At 39.2% G+C, this 21060-nt stretch overlaps 1 protein-coding gene across 1 annotated transcript in view; it reads right to left on the reverse strand.

Moving 5' to 3' along the window:
- The window catches only part of LOC124798025 (vacuolar fusion protein MON1 homolog A), a 104298-nt gene that overhangs the window by 47906 nt on the left and 35332 nt on the right, over positions 1-21060 (reverse strand). Inside the window, exons 4-5 of the mRNA XM_047261235.1 lie at positions 7302-7545; positions 7040-7215 (exon numbers count right to left, since the gene is read on the reverse strand). Coding sequence (XP_047117191.1) covers positions 7040-7215; positions 7302-7545 — 420 coding nt within the window. The remainder of the gene's footprint in view (positions 1-7039; positions 7216-7301; positions 7546-21060) is intronic.

A 21060-nucleotide genomic window follows, 5' to 3' on the forward strand; every position in this document is an offset into this window, starting at 1 on the left:
GAGCCCCTCTAAGTCATCTGTAGTGGCAGCCTAAATTTGAAAGATGAGCTACGAAGTTCATCCTCTTGCTTATACACCTATTACTCCAATTTTTTGTATCCCACTGAAGACATCCTAATATTGTTATATACATTAGATGTTTAATTCTGAGTATGGTGTCTAAGTCATAAGAACAAAGAAAATCAGTCACTTTACCAAACATCAGATGTAACTCCATCAAAATTTAATTCACACACTCAGAAATTCTCTCTCCCATGCACAAAATTTCCAGTAACTAAGAGATCAAAAGTGACATTAAATAATTCATGACCATTTACATGGTAATAGACTGGTCTCTCAGTGCTCTGGTATTTGGGGGTGCACTAAGAGACTGAGTCAGTATGCACACACTGACAAATGTTAGGCTTATAGTTGAAACATTCTTTCAAACATATAGTGGAATCGCCATACAATAATTAGGTTCACAGTGAAAGGAGGAGAGAAATTCAATGAATAAAGCACACAATTTTAGGCCAGTAAAAATTGAGTCCGACGGCTAATACTCAAAAGTCATTACTTCAAGAAATACAATATACACCTAATGATGCTGCTGTGACAATATAAGTAATCCTTTGTCTAAATAAATGCATCCCTGAACTAGAAAAACTAGTTCACTACTGCAAGATGTTGATGGCAAGCATGGTACGTCTCGTCCGCCAACACGGCAGAGCAACTGTGTGAAATGATAACTTCACTCTTTGAGGGAAACCAATTCATTAGACTTCTTTGTGTAACTGTGCAGAGACGATCAGTGCCTCCCTTGTAATAAAATATTCAATCAGCAAAATTGCTCTGTAATTACATTTACAGGTCAGTTCATCTTAGCTTACAATACAACCATGACATGAAATACGAATTTACTTGGTTACTATGGAAAGAGGGACTAAATTTTGATGTTACAAGTGTAAATAAAAGGGAATAGCCCGGGAAAGAAGATTTTTGAAGTGATCATTACAGGAGATGAAAACACACTGACAGAAGTAGAAATGATGTCTAATGAAAAGTTGGTGGAATAGAGGAAAGTGATTAAGTTTTCAGTGATGGTTTATAATTAAGTTCAAAATATTAACTACATAAAATTGAACTCTGAACCTCAGTTTTTTAGGATTGTTATCATTGCTCTCACAATTAGAATACAAAAATCTGGCTGTAGTTTGCACTACATAGATCTTACTATACAAAATCAGGGATTCCTGACACTGGGAGATGTTAATCATAATCATAAGCAGCAGCAGCAGCAGCAGCAGCAGCTGTGGCAGCAGCCACCACTGTTTCGCATCCAATGCTGGATAAAGGCCTCCTCTAGACTCCTCTTCAGCAATATGCATCTATGTTGTTCCTGCATCTTTTTAACGTCATGTACCCATTGCCTTTTCTTAGCCCTTGGAATCCAGTAAAGCACTTCTCTGGTCCCTCTACCATCCACTTGCATAGCTAATATCTCATCTACCTCAGTTTCACATTCTTCATGACTGAAATTATATCCGCCACTTCAATCTGATCCCTGATCCATTTGTCTGTTTACTTGACTCTCCTACTAACTTCCAACACATCACTTTTGGTTTTTGAATAGTTTTCCCCATAGTAGTCCGTATCTTAACAGTCATTAGTGAAATGTGGTGACTCAGGCACACTGGTGATTTATTTTTGAAGACTGTATTTAGCTCACTAAAAGAACTTTTAATCATTTTTACTCTTCTGATTTCTTCCTTTTCTGTCCATCCAGTCATTTTCAACTGCCTACATAGAATAAAAAATATCTGACTCTTTGACTTAATTATTAATTTGTACTATTTGCATACAATATGTTTTATATACATTACTTCATTCGCTTGTAATTGATTTTCATGCCTACCATCAAATTGCTTTATTAAGCTCTATTTGTTGTTAAAGTTTATCAGCATGAGAGTCAAACAGTGCAACATCACCATTAAAACAAAAGCTGCTTACATAAATTCCACTGTCATATTCCTTAATACTGTGCTTCCTTGCATTCTGTTGAGTTTTATAGCACAATATTTTGACCACTGACTCAGTCATCATCGTCTTGTGCTGTGAGTTTTGCTGTTATGAGTATTCACTGCCTGGACTCCAACCAGATGGAACTATTGTTGGTCTCTCAACACTATTTATAGCTGAGTTAAATTCCTGGCACCCAATACACCCTTTAATGCTTTTTTTTATTTTTAAGAGCCTGCACTGATATTCCTTGAAACACAAATTCTCTCATGTGGATGTGGTGGCCAGTGACTTTTTAATAAGGGTAAACTGAATGCCAGACCCCAAGAGTTATTTAAATTGAAACTGCCACCTTTGTTTATTAGGTTTTCTGATGTCTTTTTCGATAGACTCTTTAACTATACTATCCCAGAAATTGTGTTTGCACCATGATACTGGTCTGGTCATATTTCATTTCATGATTTTATCTGAGGCACAGCATAAAATGACAACATATTTGCAGGATGCCGGGAAGCACACTATTAATGAATCACACCAAGTCTACAGCTTGAAATGGATGTTTGAGGTGATCTTTTAGTTTTGTAAATGACAAACAAAAACTGTGAATAAAGTTCTGTTTGTTACTATTATGCACAGAAACAAAAATACAAGGTTGATGCATTAAAGTATCCTGCTGCCTTAATGAATCAGTGTCGCCATCTTCACTCTAGGCAAAACAATATGTGGCTGCTAAGACTCTCACCACAAATGCTCACACAAGAGCAACTGACAAAGTGACCTATTCAGTTGAGCTGCTGCTTTTACTCTAGTGGCTAGTGACATCATTCCTATGACATCAGGCAAGCCCTATGTCAGATTTACAACATGTCTAATGAGTCAATTAAGGATTATGTACATTTAAATTATGTTGATGACTAATTACACACAATTCAGTGCACCCATATCACATTGGGAGATTATCACAAATTTCCAGTTTTATCCCATACAGATTGCATTCATAATATACTGACCGAACCACAATGAAAAGCGTTAAAAAGCCTAAAAACATACTCTTCTCTTTCTCTCTTATAATGGCCACACAAACTGTAGTCGGTCCTTGGCCTCACTCAGTCCAGCCTTCCACACTTTCCAGTCATCTGCATCTTCATTTCCCAGACCCAGTATCTGTATGTCTCCCATGAGATTATCCTTCCATCTCATTCTTGGCCGTCCCTATGGTATCTTTCCTTCAGCTGCTTCATCCATTACACCTTTTACTACCGTGTTCTCCCCTCTCTTCCTCACATGTCCGTACCATCTAAGTCTCTTAATTTTCACACTCGCTACAATGTCAGGCAATGTGTATAGTTGTCCGAGTTCTCAGTTTTTCCTTATTCTCCACTGTTTATTTTCTTTCACTGGTCCATTTATTTTTCACAGTATTTTATTTTCAAAAGTGATGAGATTTTTCTCTGTTTTCTTTGTCAGGGTCTATGTCTCACTTGCATAGCACACTGTTGGCTTGATGACGGTCTGATATATTCTTATTTTTGCCTGCCTAGATAGTAACTTCGATTTTATGATGTTGTGCATAGCTCCCAGACATCTTCCGCCAGCTTGAATTCTTGTTAATATCTCTTGTTCTATACAGTTTTGCTGGTTGATGTTGACACTGAGGTACGTGAATGTGTCTGTCTTCTGTATTGTTAGATTTCCAATTTTTAGATGTTTTGGTTCTACATGAGCTTATCTTCCTGCTACCATGAACACTGTTTTACTTTCATTTACACTTATACCAACTTTCTTAGCTTCTTCCATTAGCACAGTCCCCATTTTCTCCAGGTCTTCCATGTTCTTTCCTATCAGCACAAACAAGAAACAATAATGCCAAAATAAAAGTCAAACAATTGTACTGTGATGTACATCATGATTCCACTTGTGAACAGAACTACACAACATATTGGATTTTTGCCCAGGCAAAGTGTTATGTAAGTTACTGATATAGCTTTACCAATGCATCTTTACCACTGTTTTAATTAATAAACATTATTATGACATCTTCTAAGTGACACTAGTTGTCAGAATTGAGATATTTTGACCTCCGGCTGTGATTGACATACATCAATTGCTTCAAGAGGCTTTACTACGTAAGTATAAAAACAAAATGAGCAGTGTTCTCATATTACACTCTGGAGGATTAGTTGATGGAAGCAATCCTTCACAAAACATATTAAGTCGCCACAAACAAAAGGTTGTTCTGACTTCCAATACATGCTAGAATGTTGTGCATAATTTCTAAGTGAGAAACCAAATACAAAATCTTTAACCACATGAAGAAAGCTGATAAAGATAAGTTAAAAGAGCAGTATGGAAAGGGATGGGTGACTTCAAGAAGTTTTCTGTAGTGGCCAAAAGTGTGTTATATTACATCAGAACCAACTATTATTATGCAGTCTGCATTATGATGAACAAGGCAGTTTTCATCCGAACCAATGAATGCAGAATAAAGTGACTGGTTGCCATCAATCTTAGATTTCCATACAGGATCATGAGACGAATAGAATTTAATCACAATATGCACATATAAAGTAATCTAGAAGCACTGCAATTACCAGTTTGAGCAGATTAGCACTAGTCATAATTTTTTGTTAGTACACTTTACAGAAGTAGCTAGTTTTGGATTCTAATGCCTGTCAATGTATAACTTGGCTCTTCTCATATCACTGAAGCCTCTCCTTTCATTATGAGATTTACAGAAGACCATGTGTGGGATTGAATTAACTAAAGCTGCATTAGTTATGTCTATATCATTCAGTTTACTAACAAATATTTAATCAATGCCTTGTTTCTCAAGGGGTTTTAGTATAGAATTTGTTGTAACTGGGTACAAAAGTGCTCTTTATCTATGAATTTGGAATACCCTAATATGAACTTAAATATATCCATGTCATATGTGTCATGATGAGATCTGTAACTGTCTTATGAATTTTAAAAACACAATTTGTTATTTTAGTCATTTTTAATAGTGATGTTTACTTTAGTACGAAGCACTTTCGCAATATGCTGCCACCATCTGGTGTGCATCTATCAATTAAATACTATTTTGTACTCCACAGGTACCTAGGACACGTAAGTGAAAGCAGCTTTCTCAACAAACACACTACAACAGAAACTTGTTCACACCTTGAACAAGAAAAAATATGAAGTATGACTCAGGACTATAAAAAAATAACACACAAAACGTGCTCAAGCTACTAGTTAGGACAAACTGGCATGAATTTTCAAATCAGATACACTGAAAACATCAACTGTTACACAGATAACCAGCTTACAAAAGCAGCAATAGCAACACACACAAAAAACACTGGACATGCATTCGAAGATTTTAAGATACTCCATCATTTCCAAGACTCTTGTACAATGGATTTAATGCAGGTGCTTGAAATTTGTGTTCACCACAGAAAGCAAAGAGAAAAAATTCTCAATGATGAAATAGACAATGAATCAGTTAATTTCTTCATTAGAAAAAAGCAATCAATAACTCAGTAGTCAACAGTGGTAAAAATACATTTTATAATTGATATGCATACATAATGTGCTACAAAAGCACTGCAACACCTCAGCCTGTGTACAAATTCCTTGTAAACCATAGTGTCATAATATCTTTGTAGCATGTTTTGTAAATAAAGACTGTAAGTGATGATTTGTGTGTGTGTGATATTCTGTGATGATTTGTGTTTATGTGATATTCTATGTAATGGAGGAGGCACAATACCTGTAAATACACAAACAAAACTACAATTTCCAACATTAGTGTTTAAAAACACTCAAAGATTCATTTTGTTCAATTTTCCAATTGCAAAAAAACACAACAGAGGCAGAAAATCAAGCATGCAAACATCACCAAACATATTCATGTGAACAAATGCACAAATGCACTAGAAAATGAGGTTCAAATTAATGATATTAATAGAGGGAAACATTCCACGCGGGAAAAATATATCTAAAAACAAAGATGGTGTGACTTACCAAACGAAAACGCTGGCAGGTCGATAGACACACAAACATACACACAAAATTCAAGCTTTCGCAACAAACTGTTGCCTCATCAGGAACGAGGGAAGGAGAGGGAAAGACGAAAGGATGTGGGTTTTAAGGGAGAGGGTAAGGAGTCATTCCAATCCCGGGAGCGGAAAGACTTACCTTAGGGGGAAAAAAGGACGGGTATACACTCGCGCACACACACACACACATCCATCCACACATATACAGACACAAGCAGACATATTTAAAGACAAAGAGTTTGGGCAGAGATGTCAGTCGAGGCGGAAGTGCAGAGGCAAAGATGTTGTTGAATGACAGGTGAGGTATGAGTGGCGGCAACTTGAAATGTTTTGGTTATGTGCAAATGTCTGCCAACAGATGAGTATATCTGAAAACCTGGATAGACATATTGTGCTGCTGCTGCATTACCTTCCCTGGCAACATACATGGGATGCATGTCTCACTTCAGAATCAAGAGTTCAAAGCTACTCTGTCATATATACTAGAGGTACTAACACTGATGCACATGCAACTATTTACTCACACAAATTGTCTTTCTCAATGTACAAGGAAAGTACTTCACAACTGTTTGTAGGTTTCCCATCTTCATCGAATAAAACATTTTTCATAGAACTGCTCCTTCATCTCACATAATTTTTCTGTTACAATTTAAGTGTTCAGTGTCATAGCTGCCTCCTCCTCCTCCTCCTCCTCCTCCTCCTCCTCCTACTACTACTACTACTACTACTACTACTACCACCACCACCACCACCACCACCACCAATCACTCTACGATAATAATTTGTACAAGGTTTTCTAGCCAATTTTGCTTAGGAATTGCACCACAGAATTTGTAACAGTAGTTGGGCTCACCATACACACACAAAAAATACTGGATACCTTCGACACTTCCTGTACCCTTTTCATGTGTTACAAACATCAAATGATTAAAGGTATACAGTACTAATAAATTAAAGCAAACAAACTTTGTTTAAAGGTTACCTATACACATACATACGTTGAATCAAACTTGGGGAGGCAGATTGGAGTCCAGCTCTCAGCTGCCTTAAATGATTCTGAAGAATTTACTAAATTGAATATCAGGTGAAGGTCAGCAGGATGAATGAAGTACTTCTTCATGCGGACTAGAGTTATAAGTTGGTTGTTGGCCAGCAGTATAGCAAAAACCAAATTCTGCAATGGAAAACATTAAACAAAATTTATAAAGGAATCACAATCCTGTTGACAAAATACAGTTGCAGGTACTAGTCAACATTCACCTTTATTTTTCCACATATCTGAACAATAGTTTGTGTAACCGCATCTCTTACAGATGCAGCAAGTGGTAGGCACTTGACAGCACCCAAAAGAAATGCTGGCTCACGTTCCATAAAGTTTAAAAGGTGGTCAATCAATCTTTCTGCACCAGCCAGCAGTCGGCGGAGATCATAGTTCCGCCTCTGTTCATAAATCCTTGTTAACTGTGAAGAAGTCAGCACACTGACGATTTGGTTATATACATACCTAGAAACAAAAACAAAAAAAAACAAATTTTTCATGCCTATCCACAACTCACAGTGCAGTAGTTAGCTAAGTTAAGTCTGATGTCTGTGGGAAACTAGTTAAAGAATTTTTGAAGGAATGAAAGAAGGAAGGAAGATTAGAGTTTAATGTCCTGTTACCGAAGGGTCATTAGAGACAGAGCACAGGCCCAGATTATGAAAGGATGGAAAAAGAAGTTGACCAAGCCCTTTCAAAGGAATCAACCCAGCTTTTGCCTTCAGCAATTTAGTGACATCATGGAAAATCTGTCCCACGATGGCCGGACAGGGATTTGAATCTTTGTCCTCCCCAACGAGAGTCCAGACACTAACCACCATGCCAACTTTTTCTGTAAGAATTTTTAAACCAAAATAGGTAGTTCCATTCCGGACCCTTACAGAATCTAACTCCATAGTGAAATTATTTTTAAATTTACAGTGTATCTCCTCATTTTGGACATATCCTAATTAACTTGTCCACAAATTGTAGTGTATTACAAATGTATCGGCACACTGGAGTAAGAACTCCAGTGCTCTTGAATGGATATCTGCAGACAAGCTGGCTACAGGTTTTACATTAACATTTTTTGTCTTCGCAGAATTAATACTTATTTGTTGTTGTGTTGTTAAAGAACACTGTCATCAGTTATTTGATTCCATGTTACTTTATTTTCCATTTAAACATAGTTAAATTTTAAACACAGCATATCATTTAATGTGTGAGCAAGGATATTAAAGTCAATAACACTACAGATCTTGACAAATAACAGTTTGGTCTAACTGCACACTTTACCTCTTCTGCTGGCTTGCCTGTCTGTTTCCATCCACAAAAAACTCAACCATATGCACAATCATCTACAACACATCCAACTACCTGACAAACCACACCTATGGTCCCTTGACATGTGTGCTTCACAGGTTAAACAGAACAATCCCCCCTCTAACATCAGAAATAAAAATATGAATCAATAGCACAATGAACATGAAATGGATTCTAACAGACCACTCACAACCACCCAAACACAGAACCTGACAATACAGAACAGGACCAGATGGATAATGTTGTTGTGTTGTTGCGGTCTTCAGTCCTGAGACTGTTTTGATGCAGCTCTCCATGCTACTCTATCCTGTGCAATCTTCTTCATCTCCCAGTACCTACTGCAGCCTACATCCTTCTGAATCTGCTTAGTGTATTCATCTCGTGGTCTACCTCTACGATTTTTACCCTCCACACTGCCCTCCAATGCTAAATTTGTGATCCCTTGATGCCTCAAAACATGTCCTACCAACCGATCCCTTCTTCTAGTCAAGTTGTGCCACAAACTTCTCTTCTCCCCAATCCTATTCAATACCTCCTCATTAGTTACGTGATCTACCCACCTTATCTTCAGCATTCTTCTGTAGCACCACATTTCGAAAGCTTCTATTCTCTTCTTGTCCAAACTAGTTATCGTCCATGTTTCACTTCCATACATGGCTACACTCCATACAAATACTTTCAGAAACGACTACCTGACACTTAAATCTATACCCGATGTTAACAAATTTCTCTTCTTCAGAAACGATTTCCTTGCCATTGCCAGTCTACATTTTATATCCTCTCTACTTCGACCATCTTCAGTTATTTTACTCCCTAAATAGCAAAACTCCTTTACTACTTTAAGTGTCTCATTTCCTAATCTAATTCCCTCAGCATCACCCGATTTAATTTGACTACATTCCATTATCCTCGTTTTGCTTTTGTTGATGTTCATCTTATAGCCTCCTTTCAAGACACTGTCCATTCCGTTCAACTGCTCTTCCAAGTCCTTTGCTGTCTCTTACAGAATTACAATGTCATCGGCGAACCTCAAAGTTTTTACTTCTTCTCCATGAATTTTAGTACCCACTCCGAATTTTTCTTTTGTTTCCTTTACTGCTTGCTCAATATACAGATTGAATAACATCGGGGACAGGCTACAACCCTGTCTTACTCCCTTCCCAACCACTGCTTCCCTTTCATGCCCCTCGACTCTTATAACTGCCATCTGGTTTCTGTACAAATTGTAAATAGCCTTTCGCTCCCTGTATTTTACCCCTGCCACCTTCAGAATTTGAAAGAGAGTATTCCAATTAACATTGTCAAAAGCTTTCTCTAAGTCTACAAATGCTAGAAACGTAGGTTTGCCTTTTCTTAATCTTTCTTCTAAGATAAGTCGTAAGGTTAGTATTGCCTCACGTGTTCCAACATTTCTACGGAATCCAAACTGATCTTCCCCGAGGTCTGCTTCTACCAGTTTTTCCATTCGTCTGTAAAGAATTCGCGTTAGTATTTTACAGCTGTGACTTATTAAACTGATAGTTCGGTAATTTTCACATCTGTCAACACCTGCTTTCTTTGGGATTGGAATTATTATATTCTTCTTGAAGTCTGAGGGTATTTCACCTGTCTCATACATCTTGCTCACCATATGGTAGAGTTTTGTCAGGACTGGCTCTCCCAAGGCTATCAGTAGTTCTAATGGAATGTTGTCTACTCCAGGGGCCTTGTTTCGACTCAGGTCCTTCAGTGCTCTGTCAAACTCTTCACGCAGTTTCTTATCTCCCATTTCGTCTTCGTCTACATCCTCTTCCATTTCCATAATATTGTCCTCAAGTACATCGCCCTTGTATAAACCCTCTATATACTCCTTCCACCTTTCTGCCTTCCCTTCTTTGCTTAGAACTGGGTTGCCATCTGAGCTCTTGATATTCATACAAGTGGTTCTTTTCTCTCCAAAGGACTCTTTAATTTTCCTGTAGGCAGTATCTATCTTACCCCTAGTGAGACAAGCCTCTATATCCTTACATTTTTCCTCTAGCCATCCCTGCTTAGCCATTTTGCACTTCCTGTCGATCTCATTTTTGAGAAGTTTGTATTCCTTTTTGCCTGCTTCATTCACTGGATTTTTATATTTTCTCCTTTCATCAATTAAATTCAATATTTCTTCTGTTACCCAAGGATTTCTATTAGCCCTCGCCTTTTTACCTACGTGATCGTCTGCTGCCTTCACTACTTCATCCCTCAGAGCTACCCATTCTTCTTCTACTGTATTTCTTTCCCCCATTCCTGTCAATTGTTCCCTTATGCTCTCCCTGAAACTCTCTACAACCTCTGGTTCTTTCAGCTTATCCAGGTCCCATCTCCTTAAATTCCCACCTTTTTGCAGTTTCTTCAGTTTCAATCTGCAGTTCATAACCAATAGATTGTGGTCAGAATCCACATCTGCCCCTGGAAATGTCTTACAATTTAAAACCTGGTTCCTAAATCTCTGTCTTACCATTATATAATCTATCTGATACCTTTTAGTATCTCCAGGATTCTTCCAGGTATACAACCTTCTTTTATGATTCTTGAACCAAGTGTTAGCTATGATTAAGTTATGCTCTGTGCAAAATTCTACAAGGCGGCTTCCTCTTCCATTTCTTCCCCCCCCAATCCATATTCACCTACTATGTTTCCTTCTCTCCCTTTTCCTACTGACGAATTCCAGTCACCCATGACTATTAAATTTTCGTCTCCCTTCACTACCTGAATAATTTCTTTTATCTCGTCATACATTTCTTCAATTTCTTCATCATCTGCAGAGCTAGTTGGCATATAAACTTGTACTACTGTAGTATGCATGGGCTTTGTGTCTATCTTGGCCACAATAATGCGTTCACTACGCTGCTTGTAGTAGGTAACCCGCACTCCTATTTTTTTATTCATTATGAAACCTACTCCTGCATTACCCCTATTTGATTTTGTATTTATAACCCTGTATTCACCTGACCAAAAGTCTTGTTCCTCCTGCCACCGAACTTCACTAATTCCCACTACATCTAACTTTAACCTATCCATTTCCCTTTTTAAATTTTCTAACCTACCTGCCCGATTAAGGGATCTGACATTCCACGCTCCGATCCGTAGAACGCCAGTTTTCTTTCTCCTGATAATGACGTCCCCTTGAGTAGTCCCCGCCTGGAGATCCGAATGGGGGACTATTTTACCTCTGGAATATTTTACCCAAGAGGACACCATCATCATTTAATCATACAGTAAAGCTGCATGTCCTCGGGGAAAAATTACGGCTGTAGTTTCCCTTGCTTTCAGCCGTTCGCAGTACCAGCACAGCAAGGCCGTTTTGGTTAATGTTACAAGGCCAGATCATTCAATCATCCAGACTGTTGCCCCTGCAACTACTGAAAAGGCTGCTGCCCCTCTTCAGGAACCACATGTTAGTCTGGCCTCTCAACAGATACCCCTCCGTTGCGGTTGCACCTACGGTACGGCCATCTGTATCGCTGAGGCACGCAAGCCTCCCCACCGACGGCAAGGTCCATGGTTCATGGGGTTCATGGATAATATAGCAGAGCATATTACAGCAGTAAAACAAAGCACACTAAAACAAAACAGTACATATTATAGGTAATACACAATGAAAGACACACACCACGAACAAATTTCCTGAATGGGATGGAAACCTGTTGCTGTGATGTACAAGTACAGACAAATTTCAGAAAAATTATATGATTTATTCAACAGAAAGAGCTTCACAAATTTAGCAAGTCAATAACCCTTTGGTCTGCCTCTGCCCCTTATTCAGGCAGTTATTTGGCTTGGCACTGATTGACAGACTGTTCGATGTTCCAAGTTCTGTCCAACTGGCATGTTACATACTCAAAATTCTGGGATGGTTGGAAGGCCCTGCCCATAATGCTCGAAACATTCTGAACTGGGAAGAGACAGGAACCTTGCTGGCCAAGGTAGGGTTTGCCAAGCAAGAAGACAAGCAGCAGAAACTCTCACCTTGTGCAGGCAGACATTATCTTGCTGAAATGTAAGCCCAGGATGGCTTGCCATGAAGGGCAACAAAATGGGATGTAGAATATTGTTGATGAACCACTGTGGTGTAAGGGTGCCACAGATGACAACCAAAGGGGTAGTGCTATGAAATGATGTGGCACCCCAGACCATTACTCTGGTGGTTGGGCCGTATGGCGAGTGACAGCCAGGTTGGTATCCCACCACTGTCAGGGGTGTCTCCAGACATGTCTTTGCTGGTCACTGCAGTCTAGTTCTAGGTGGGTCTCACCACTGAAGACAATTTTACCCCAGTCAACAAGATTCCAGGCTGAAGACATGTCTGAAAATGAAAACTTTACAGAAAACCTCAGTTTGCTTTTACAGAAGTTTCCTAATCCTCTAATCATACAACATTCAATTGTGCTAATATAACAATGAAAATAGTCAATTTTTGACAGTATAATGTAATTGGATAGATAAAAATTCTACACAGCAAGCAGTGGCAGGAGAACACACGCACAAAAAAAAAGGTTTTATTTATGCAGGCTTTTGGAGCCAGTGACAACTTTTTCTCACACAAGGGCTGAAGGGAAAGGAAGAAGGTGAAGGGAAAGGAACTGGAGACATTCAGCAAAAGGAGTACAGTTTGGAGAAGTCATCCAGAACTCCAGGTCAGGGGAGACACCAGACAGGATAAAAGGAAAGAGCTTGCTTCCCTTCTCATCCTGTCCGGTAAGTCTCCCATGACCTGGGATTCTGGGTGACTTTTTCAGACTCTACCCCTTTTCCTAAACCTCTCCCAGTGCCTGTCTCTTCACCCCTCTTCCTTCCAGCTTCAACTTCAACCCTTTGGCTGAAAGAAGGAGCCACTGGCTCCCATAGCTTGCACAAGCAAAACCTTTTTTTATGTGTGTGTTCTCCTGCCCCCGAATTGGTGAGTAGTTTTTTTTATCTATCCAAATACAACAATCAATTGGGATGATTACAAATTTGTTAGTGGTGGGCATGACAAAACATCCTGTGAAATGTTACTAAATTGGTTCTCTGAAAACTACCTAGAAGATATAGTTCAGAACCCCACTCTCTTCATGGAAATACATTAAATCTAATACCAATAAACAGACCCGGCCTCTTGGAGGAAATCCACATTGAAACTAGTATCAGTGAGCATGAAGCAATTATAACAATAATGAACACCAAAATACAAAGAGCAACTAAAACAAGTAGAAAGATTTGTATTTTCAGCAAACTAGACAGACAAGCAGTAGTGTCATATCTTGACTTGAAACTTTTAGTTCAGGACAGGAGCAGCACACACACAGGGGTATTTAAACAACTATTTACCTGCACTCCATATGGAACTGGAATGGGAAAAAGCCCTAATAACTGTTCAGTGGAAGACACCCTCTGCCATGCACTTCTGGGTGTTTCACAGTGTACAGATGTAGAACCATGGACCTTGTGTGCCTCAGCGATACAGATAGTCGTACCGCAGGTGCAACCACAACGGAGGGGTATCTGTTGAGAGGCCAGACAAACGCGTGGTTCCTGAAGAGGGGCAGCAGCCTTTTCAGTAGTTGCAGGGGCAACAGTCTGGATGATTGACTGATCTGGCCTTGTAACACTAACCAGAACGGCCTTGCTGTGCTGGTACTGTGAAGGGTTGAAAGCAAGGGGAAACTACAGCTGTAATTTTTCCCGAGGACATGCAGCTTCACTGTATGGTTAATGATGATGGCGTCCTCTTGGGTAAAATATTCCGGAGGTAAAATAGTCCCCCATTCGGATCTCTGGGCGGAGACTATTCAAGAGGACGTCGTTATCAGGAGAAAGAAAACTGGCGTTCTACGGATCGGAGTGTGGAATGTCAGATCCCTTAATCGGGAAGGTAGATTAGAAAATTTAAAAAGGGAAATGGATAGGTTAAAGTTAGATATAGTGGGAATTAGTGAAGATCGGTGGCCAGGCGAATACAGGGTTATAAATACAAAATCAAATAGGGGTAATGAAAGAGTAGGTTTAATAATGAATAAAAAAATAGGAGTGCGGGTAAGCTACTACAAACAGCATAGTGAACGCATTATTGTGGCCAAGATAGATACAAAGCCCACGCCTACTACAGTAGTACAAGTTTATATACCAACTAGCTCTGCAGATGACGAAGAAAATGAAGAAATGTATGATGAAATAAAAGAAATTATTCAGATAGTGAAGGGAGATGAAAATTTAATAGTCATGGGTGACTGGAATTCGGTAGTAGGAAAAGGGAGAGAAGGAAACGTAGTAGGTGAATATGGATTGGGGGTAAGAAATGAAAGAGGAAGCCACCTGGTAGAGTTTTGCACAGAGCACAACTTAATCATAGCTAACACTTGGTTCAAGAATCATAAAAGAAGGTTGTATACATGGAAGAACCCGGGAGATACTAAAAGGTATCAGATAGATTATATAATGGTAAGACAGAGATTTAGGAACCAGGTTTTAAATTGTAAGACATTTCCAGGGGCAGATGTGGACTCTGACCACAATCTATTGGTTATGAACTGTAGATTAAAACTGAAGAAACTGCAAAAAGGTGGAAATTTAAGGAGATGGGACCTGGATAAACTGAAAGTAGCAGAGGTTGTACAGAGTTTCAGGGAGAGCATAAGGGAACAATTGACAGGAATGGGGGAAAGAAATACAGTTGAAGAAGAATGGGTAGCTCTGAGGGATGAAGTAGTGAAGGCAGCAGAGGAACAAGTAGGTAAAAAGACGAGGGCTGGTAGAAATCCTTGGGTAACAGAAGAAATATTGAATTTAACTGATGAAAGGAGAAAATATAAAAATGCAATAAATAAAGCAGGCGAAAAGGAATATAAACGTCTCAAAAATGAGATCGACAGGAAGTGCAAAATGGCTAAGCAGGGATGGCTAGAGGACAAATGTAAGGATGTAGAGGCTTATCTCACTAGGGGTAAGATTGATACAGCCTACAGGAAAATTAAAGAGACCTTTGGAGAAAAGAGAACCCCTTGTATGAATATGAAGAGCTCAGATGGAAACCCAGTTCTAAGCAAAGAAGAGAAAGCAGAAAGGTGGAAGGAGTATATAGAGGGTCTATACAAGGGCGATGTACTTGAGGACAATATTATGGAAATGGAAGAGGATGTAGATGAAATGGGAGATATGATACTGTGTGAAGAGTTTGACAGAGCACTAAAAGACCTGAGTCAAAACAAGGCCTCAGGAGTAGACAACATTCCATTAGAACTACTGATGGCCTTGGGAGAGCCAGTCCTGACAAAACTCTACCATCTGGTGAGAATACCCTCAGACTTCAAGAAGAATATAATAATTCCAATCCCAAAGAAAGCAGGTGTTGACAGATGTGAAAATTACCGAACTATCAGTTTAATAAGTCACGGCTGCAAAATACTAACGCGAATTCTTTACAGACGAATGGAAAAACTAGTAGAAGCCGACCTTGCGGAAGATCAGTTTGGATTCCGTAGAAATGTTGGAACACGTGAGGCAATACTGACCCTACGGCTTATCCTAGAAGCTAGATTAAGGAAAGGCAAACCTACGTTTCTAGCATTTGTAGACTTAGAGAAAGCTTTTGACAATGTTGACTGGAATACTCTCTTTCACATTTTGAAGGTGGCAGGGGTAAAATATAGGGAGCGAAAGGCTATTTACAATTTCCATAGAAACCAAATGGCAGTTATAAGAGTTGAGGGGCATGAAAGGGAAGCAGTGGTTGGGAAGGGAGTGAGACAGGGTTGTAGCCTCTCCCCGATGTTATTCAATCTGTATATTGAGCAAGCAGTGAAGGAAACAAAAGAAAAATTCGGAGTAGGTATTAAAATCCATGGAGAAGAAATAAAAACTTTGAGGTTCGCCGATGACATTGGAATTCTGTCAGAGACAGCAAAGGACTTGGAAGAGCAGTTGAACGGAATGGATAGTGTCTTGAAGGGAGGGTATAAGATGAAAATCAACAAAAGCAAAACGAGGAAAATGGAATGTAGTCGAATTAAGTCAGGTGATGTTGAGGGTATTAGATTAGGAAATGAGACACTTAAAGTAGTAAAGGAGTTTTGCTATTTGGGGAGCAAAATAACTGATGGTGGTCGAAGTAGAGAGGATATAAAATATAAACTGGCAATGGGAAGGAAAGCATCTCTGAAGAAGAGAAATTTGTTAACATCGGGTATAGATTTAAGTGTCAGGAAGTCGTTTATGAAAGTATTTGTATGGAGTGTGGCCATGTATGGAAGTGAAACATGGACGATAAATAGTTTGGACAAGAAGAGAATAGAAGCTTTCGAAATGTGGTGCTACAGAAGAATGCTGAAGATTAGATGGGTGGATCACATAACTAATGAGGAGGTGTTGAATAGGATTGGGGAGAAGAGAAGTTTGTGGCACAACTTGATTAGAAGAAGGGATCGGTTGGTAGGACATGTTCTGAGGCATCAAGGGATCACCAATTTAGTATTGGAGGGCAGCGTGGAGGGTAAAAATCGTAGAGGGAGACCAAGAGATGAATACACCAAGCAGATTCAGAAAGATGTAGGTTGCTGTAGGTACTGGGAGATGAAGAAGCTTGCACAGGATAGAGTAGCATGGAGAGCTGCATCAAACCAGTCTCAGGACTGAAGACCACACCAACAACAACAACAACAACAACAACAACAACAGATGTAGACAGCTCAGAATGTCAGTTGCATAATTATAAGCAGTGCCAGTGCACAATATACTTTATGTGCTACCTCTCTTTATAGAAGAAGAAGAAGAAGAAGAAGAAGAAGAAGAAGAAGAAGCAAAGACAGATGTACTGTCTCTCTGTGAATACTTGTTATCAGCACAAGGAGCTGAGTACTACAATTGTATTGCACACCTACATTTGTTAAGTGCACAGTACAGAACAGCTACTTCCTTTGGTGGTGTATTTATATACACCAACAGAAAGTTCAATGTTAAAGAAACTGACTTAAAAATCTTGTGTGTGGACCTAGATTTAGAGTTGGTTGCTGTGGAGTTATTAGACCTTAATGTAATTGTGACTGACCACAGCAATCATGAGAAATTAGGGCAGGCAAGGTATAAGCTCTTTCTCTTGAAGCAGTTCAGCATCAAGGATTTATTTCAAAGTAGATTCAAAAATGAACTAAAAGCGATTTCAAAATATGACAATTTTGAAGTAGAATACGAAAATATTAAAAAAGCACTTACAGAAATTTCTCTATAGGTACTAGGGACTGAGAGTAAGAGTCTGGGTAAACAGGACCCTCCATGGATGTCTGATGACCTGAAGATGTTCATTAGGGAAAAGAAAAATCTCTACAAAAAATGGTTATCAACTAAATCACTACAGGACAAGCAAAACTCCCAGACAACAAAATATGAATTAAGAAACAGAATTAAATTAGAAAAGAACAAGACATGGGAACATAAATATATTGAAATTGAGAGTCTAATAGGTGGATCAGAAACAACAGAAGTGCGGAGTACAATTACCAGTATGAAGGAAACACAAGTAAACAAAGCAGTAGACAACCTAATTTCCTTAAACGGATAGAAAAAGCATTATGCAGACCTTTTAATTGAAGATAGGCCATATTACACGCAACGGAATGAAGATAAGATGGAAGTAACTGATCGAAATATAAACATTACAATAGAGGAAGTGAATTGTGCATTAATTAAAATGATGAATGGCCAATCACCTGGTCCAGGAAACATTCCTGTTGAATTACTGAAGGCTGGAGGAAGATATCTGAACAAACGAATAACCTGCCCCTGATGAACAACTGATATAAAAGGACTGAAATTCCCTCAGAAGGGAAAAAGTCATATATGGTTTCTATTTTCAAGAAAGGGAATAGAAAAGACACAAACTGCTACAGAGGCATTAGTGCCAACTGTACAATGAGCCACTTATTTGGCAAGATAATGTTTGAAAAAATTAAACAAAATGTTGGCCACCATATTGGGGGAAGACCAGAGCAGGTTTAGGCAGAACAGATCATGTACAGATAATCTATTTATTTTACAACAACTAATGGAGAAATTTATAGCACTAGGGAAGGAGCTACACATTGCCTTTGTAGATTTAGCAAAAGCTTATGACACAGTCCCTAGATCTAAGCTGTAGGAAGCTATGAAAGATATAGGTACGAATGGTCACCTTTTACAAATTATTATTGAAATTTACAGAGATAATGTGGTACAGATTAAATGAGGTTCAAAGTTATCAGAACCTATTAATGTCACAAAACGTTTGCGACAAGGTTGTAGTATGTCACCCATCTTGTTCAATTTATATGTAGAAGTGGCTCTCTGAAATTGGAAGAACAGCTGCAAAGGAATGAGAATCACTGTCAACAGTGTACAGATATTTTCATTAAGATTTGCTGACAATCAAGCTATTATAGCACAAGGTGATAATGACCCTGAGTTCATGATACGATGGTTATATCAGGAATACAACAGATGGGGACTACAAATGAGTCTAAAAAAATGGTGGTGAATAGTGATGCTAAATTTGACAAAGCAGTTATGAGACAGGTAGAGAAATTTAAATATCTCGGGGCACATATTGATAAAAATGGATTGGTACATACAGCAGTAAAAGATAGAATACAGCAAAGCAGAAAAGTATTAGGGTGTATGAATTCTTTTTGATGGGATAAGAATATTTCCAACAGCAATAAGAAAAGAGTAGTTAAGATAATGGCTGAATCTGTGCTATGCTATGGATCAGAACTACAGATCTTAAATAAGGATCTCAAAATAAGACTAATAGCTGTGGAAATGGACTGTTTGCGTTGAAGTGCCAGAATATCAAGAATCGTAAGGAAAACTAATGATGAAGTAAGAGCTAGAATGAAGGCAAATGATACAGTGATAGATAGAATTGAAAGAAAATCATTAAAATGGTACAGACACGTAACAACAATGCCAGATCATTGGTGGAAGGTTTATGAATAGAAACCACCCAGCAGACGCAAGTGCGGAAGACCACATAAATGAAGTAATGGAACATCGCAGCATCGACAAGGAAGATGCGCTGGATAAAGAAGCTTGGCGGAGGATAACAGGAATATAACAAGATGATGTTATTAATTAATCTTCATATTGATTAATCCTGTGATATTGTAATTATTGTCTCAGTGTGTCATTCTCCTAACAGCAACTCTAAAATCTTCCTCATCCAAAAGGAATCTTGCCTGTGTTGCTTAATGTGCTTGAAATAAAAATTTGAAGAATGGAATGTCCAGGTACGAATATCAACAATATTGTGCTGCTCACCATGAAGATGACACATTTAAGTTGCATACAAACACAACAAAAAGACTTTTACACATTTAGCTTTTGGCCAGAGCCTTCTTCAGAAAAGAAAAGAAAAGGAAAGAAAACACAAACATATTCACACAATCAAGTACACCTTTTGCACACACAACCACCACCTTTGACTACTCTGGCCAGAATGCAATGGTGTAATCTGAATGCAAGCAGCAATATGGAGTGGGGTGGGGAAGAGTGTTGGATAGCACAGTATGGGTTGGGGGGGGGGGGGGAGTTGAAGGGGGGGGGAAGTAGTCAGCACTGCCTGGTGGTGCAAGCAGGGGCTAGATGATATCCGTATAAGGCTGTCAGCTGCAGCATCAGATGGCTATGGGGATAGGATTGGAAGGGGGGCAGTGGAAAAGGAGAGAGGCAGAGAAGGGAAAGACACCAGTGGGTGCATAGTCAGAGAGAGGCACACGATGAGGATGAGGGGCCATGAACTAGGAGGAGCTGTTGGCGGGAGGAGATGGGGATTGGCAACGATTGGGCAGAGGGTGTGGGAACAGTAGGTAAGCTATTGAATATGAGGGGGATGTCAATTGTGAAGAAGTGTAGGACAGAGGGGGCAAAAACTGTTCAAATGGCTCTGAGCACTATGGGACTTAACATCTATGGTCATCAGTCCAAAAACTGGTCTGTAGAGGTTACATTGCCTACCATTCACACACCCTCCACCAAACAGTTGCTACCCCCTTGTCCTACAACTCTTCCCAACTGATGGTCTCTCATACTTATTGTGTGCCACACTCTGCCAACGCATCCATCATTCTTACTCCCCTTTTCTGCCCCTCTTTTACTGGCTCCCTTCCCTTCCATCTCTTCTCCCCCCCCCCCCCCCCCCCCCGCTCCTGTACCCTGATTTCTAACTGCATTCCCCCACACTACCTCGGATTGCTGCTTGTATTCAACATGACACCATTAAATTCAATTCTGACCAGAGCAGCCAGAGATATCAGTTGTGTGTGCATGATGTGTGCTTACTTGTGCGAATGTGCGTGTGATGTGAGGAAGACTCTAGCCAACAGCTCAATGCACAATAGTGTTTTCGTTGTGTTTATGTGCAACTCTGTGTCATCCTCATGGAGATTAGCAATCTATCCTTTTCATAATATTGTTAAAATCAAAAATTGTATTGTGTAGCGAATTCAGTGCACACACTGGTAAAGAGAGTACTAAACAGAGACAATACACAAACCTAGCAGCCAGTTATGGACTATGCACCAACCAGAGGTGATACTTGCTGTGACACTGTGATGACAAATCTAAATACTTGCGACTATGAGATGACTGTAATTGACCCAATGATTTCTGACCACAGGCACAAGTCACAGAACTTTGTATTAAAAAGAAATA

This window comes from Schistocerca piceifrons, chromosome 5 (genome assembly GCF_021461385.2).
Source record: "Schistocerca piceifrons isolate TAMUIC-IGC-003096 chromosome 5, iqSchPice1.1, whole genome shotgun sequence".
NCBI classification, from domain to species: Eukaryota; Metazoa; Arthropoda; class Insecta; order Orthoptera; family Acrididae; genus Schistocerca; species Schistocerca piceifrons.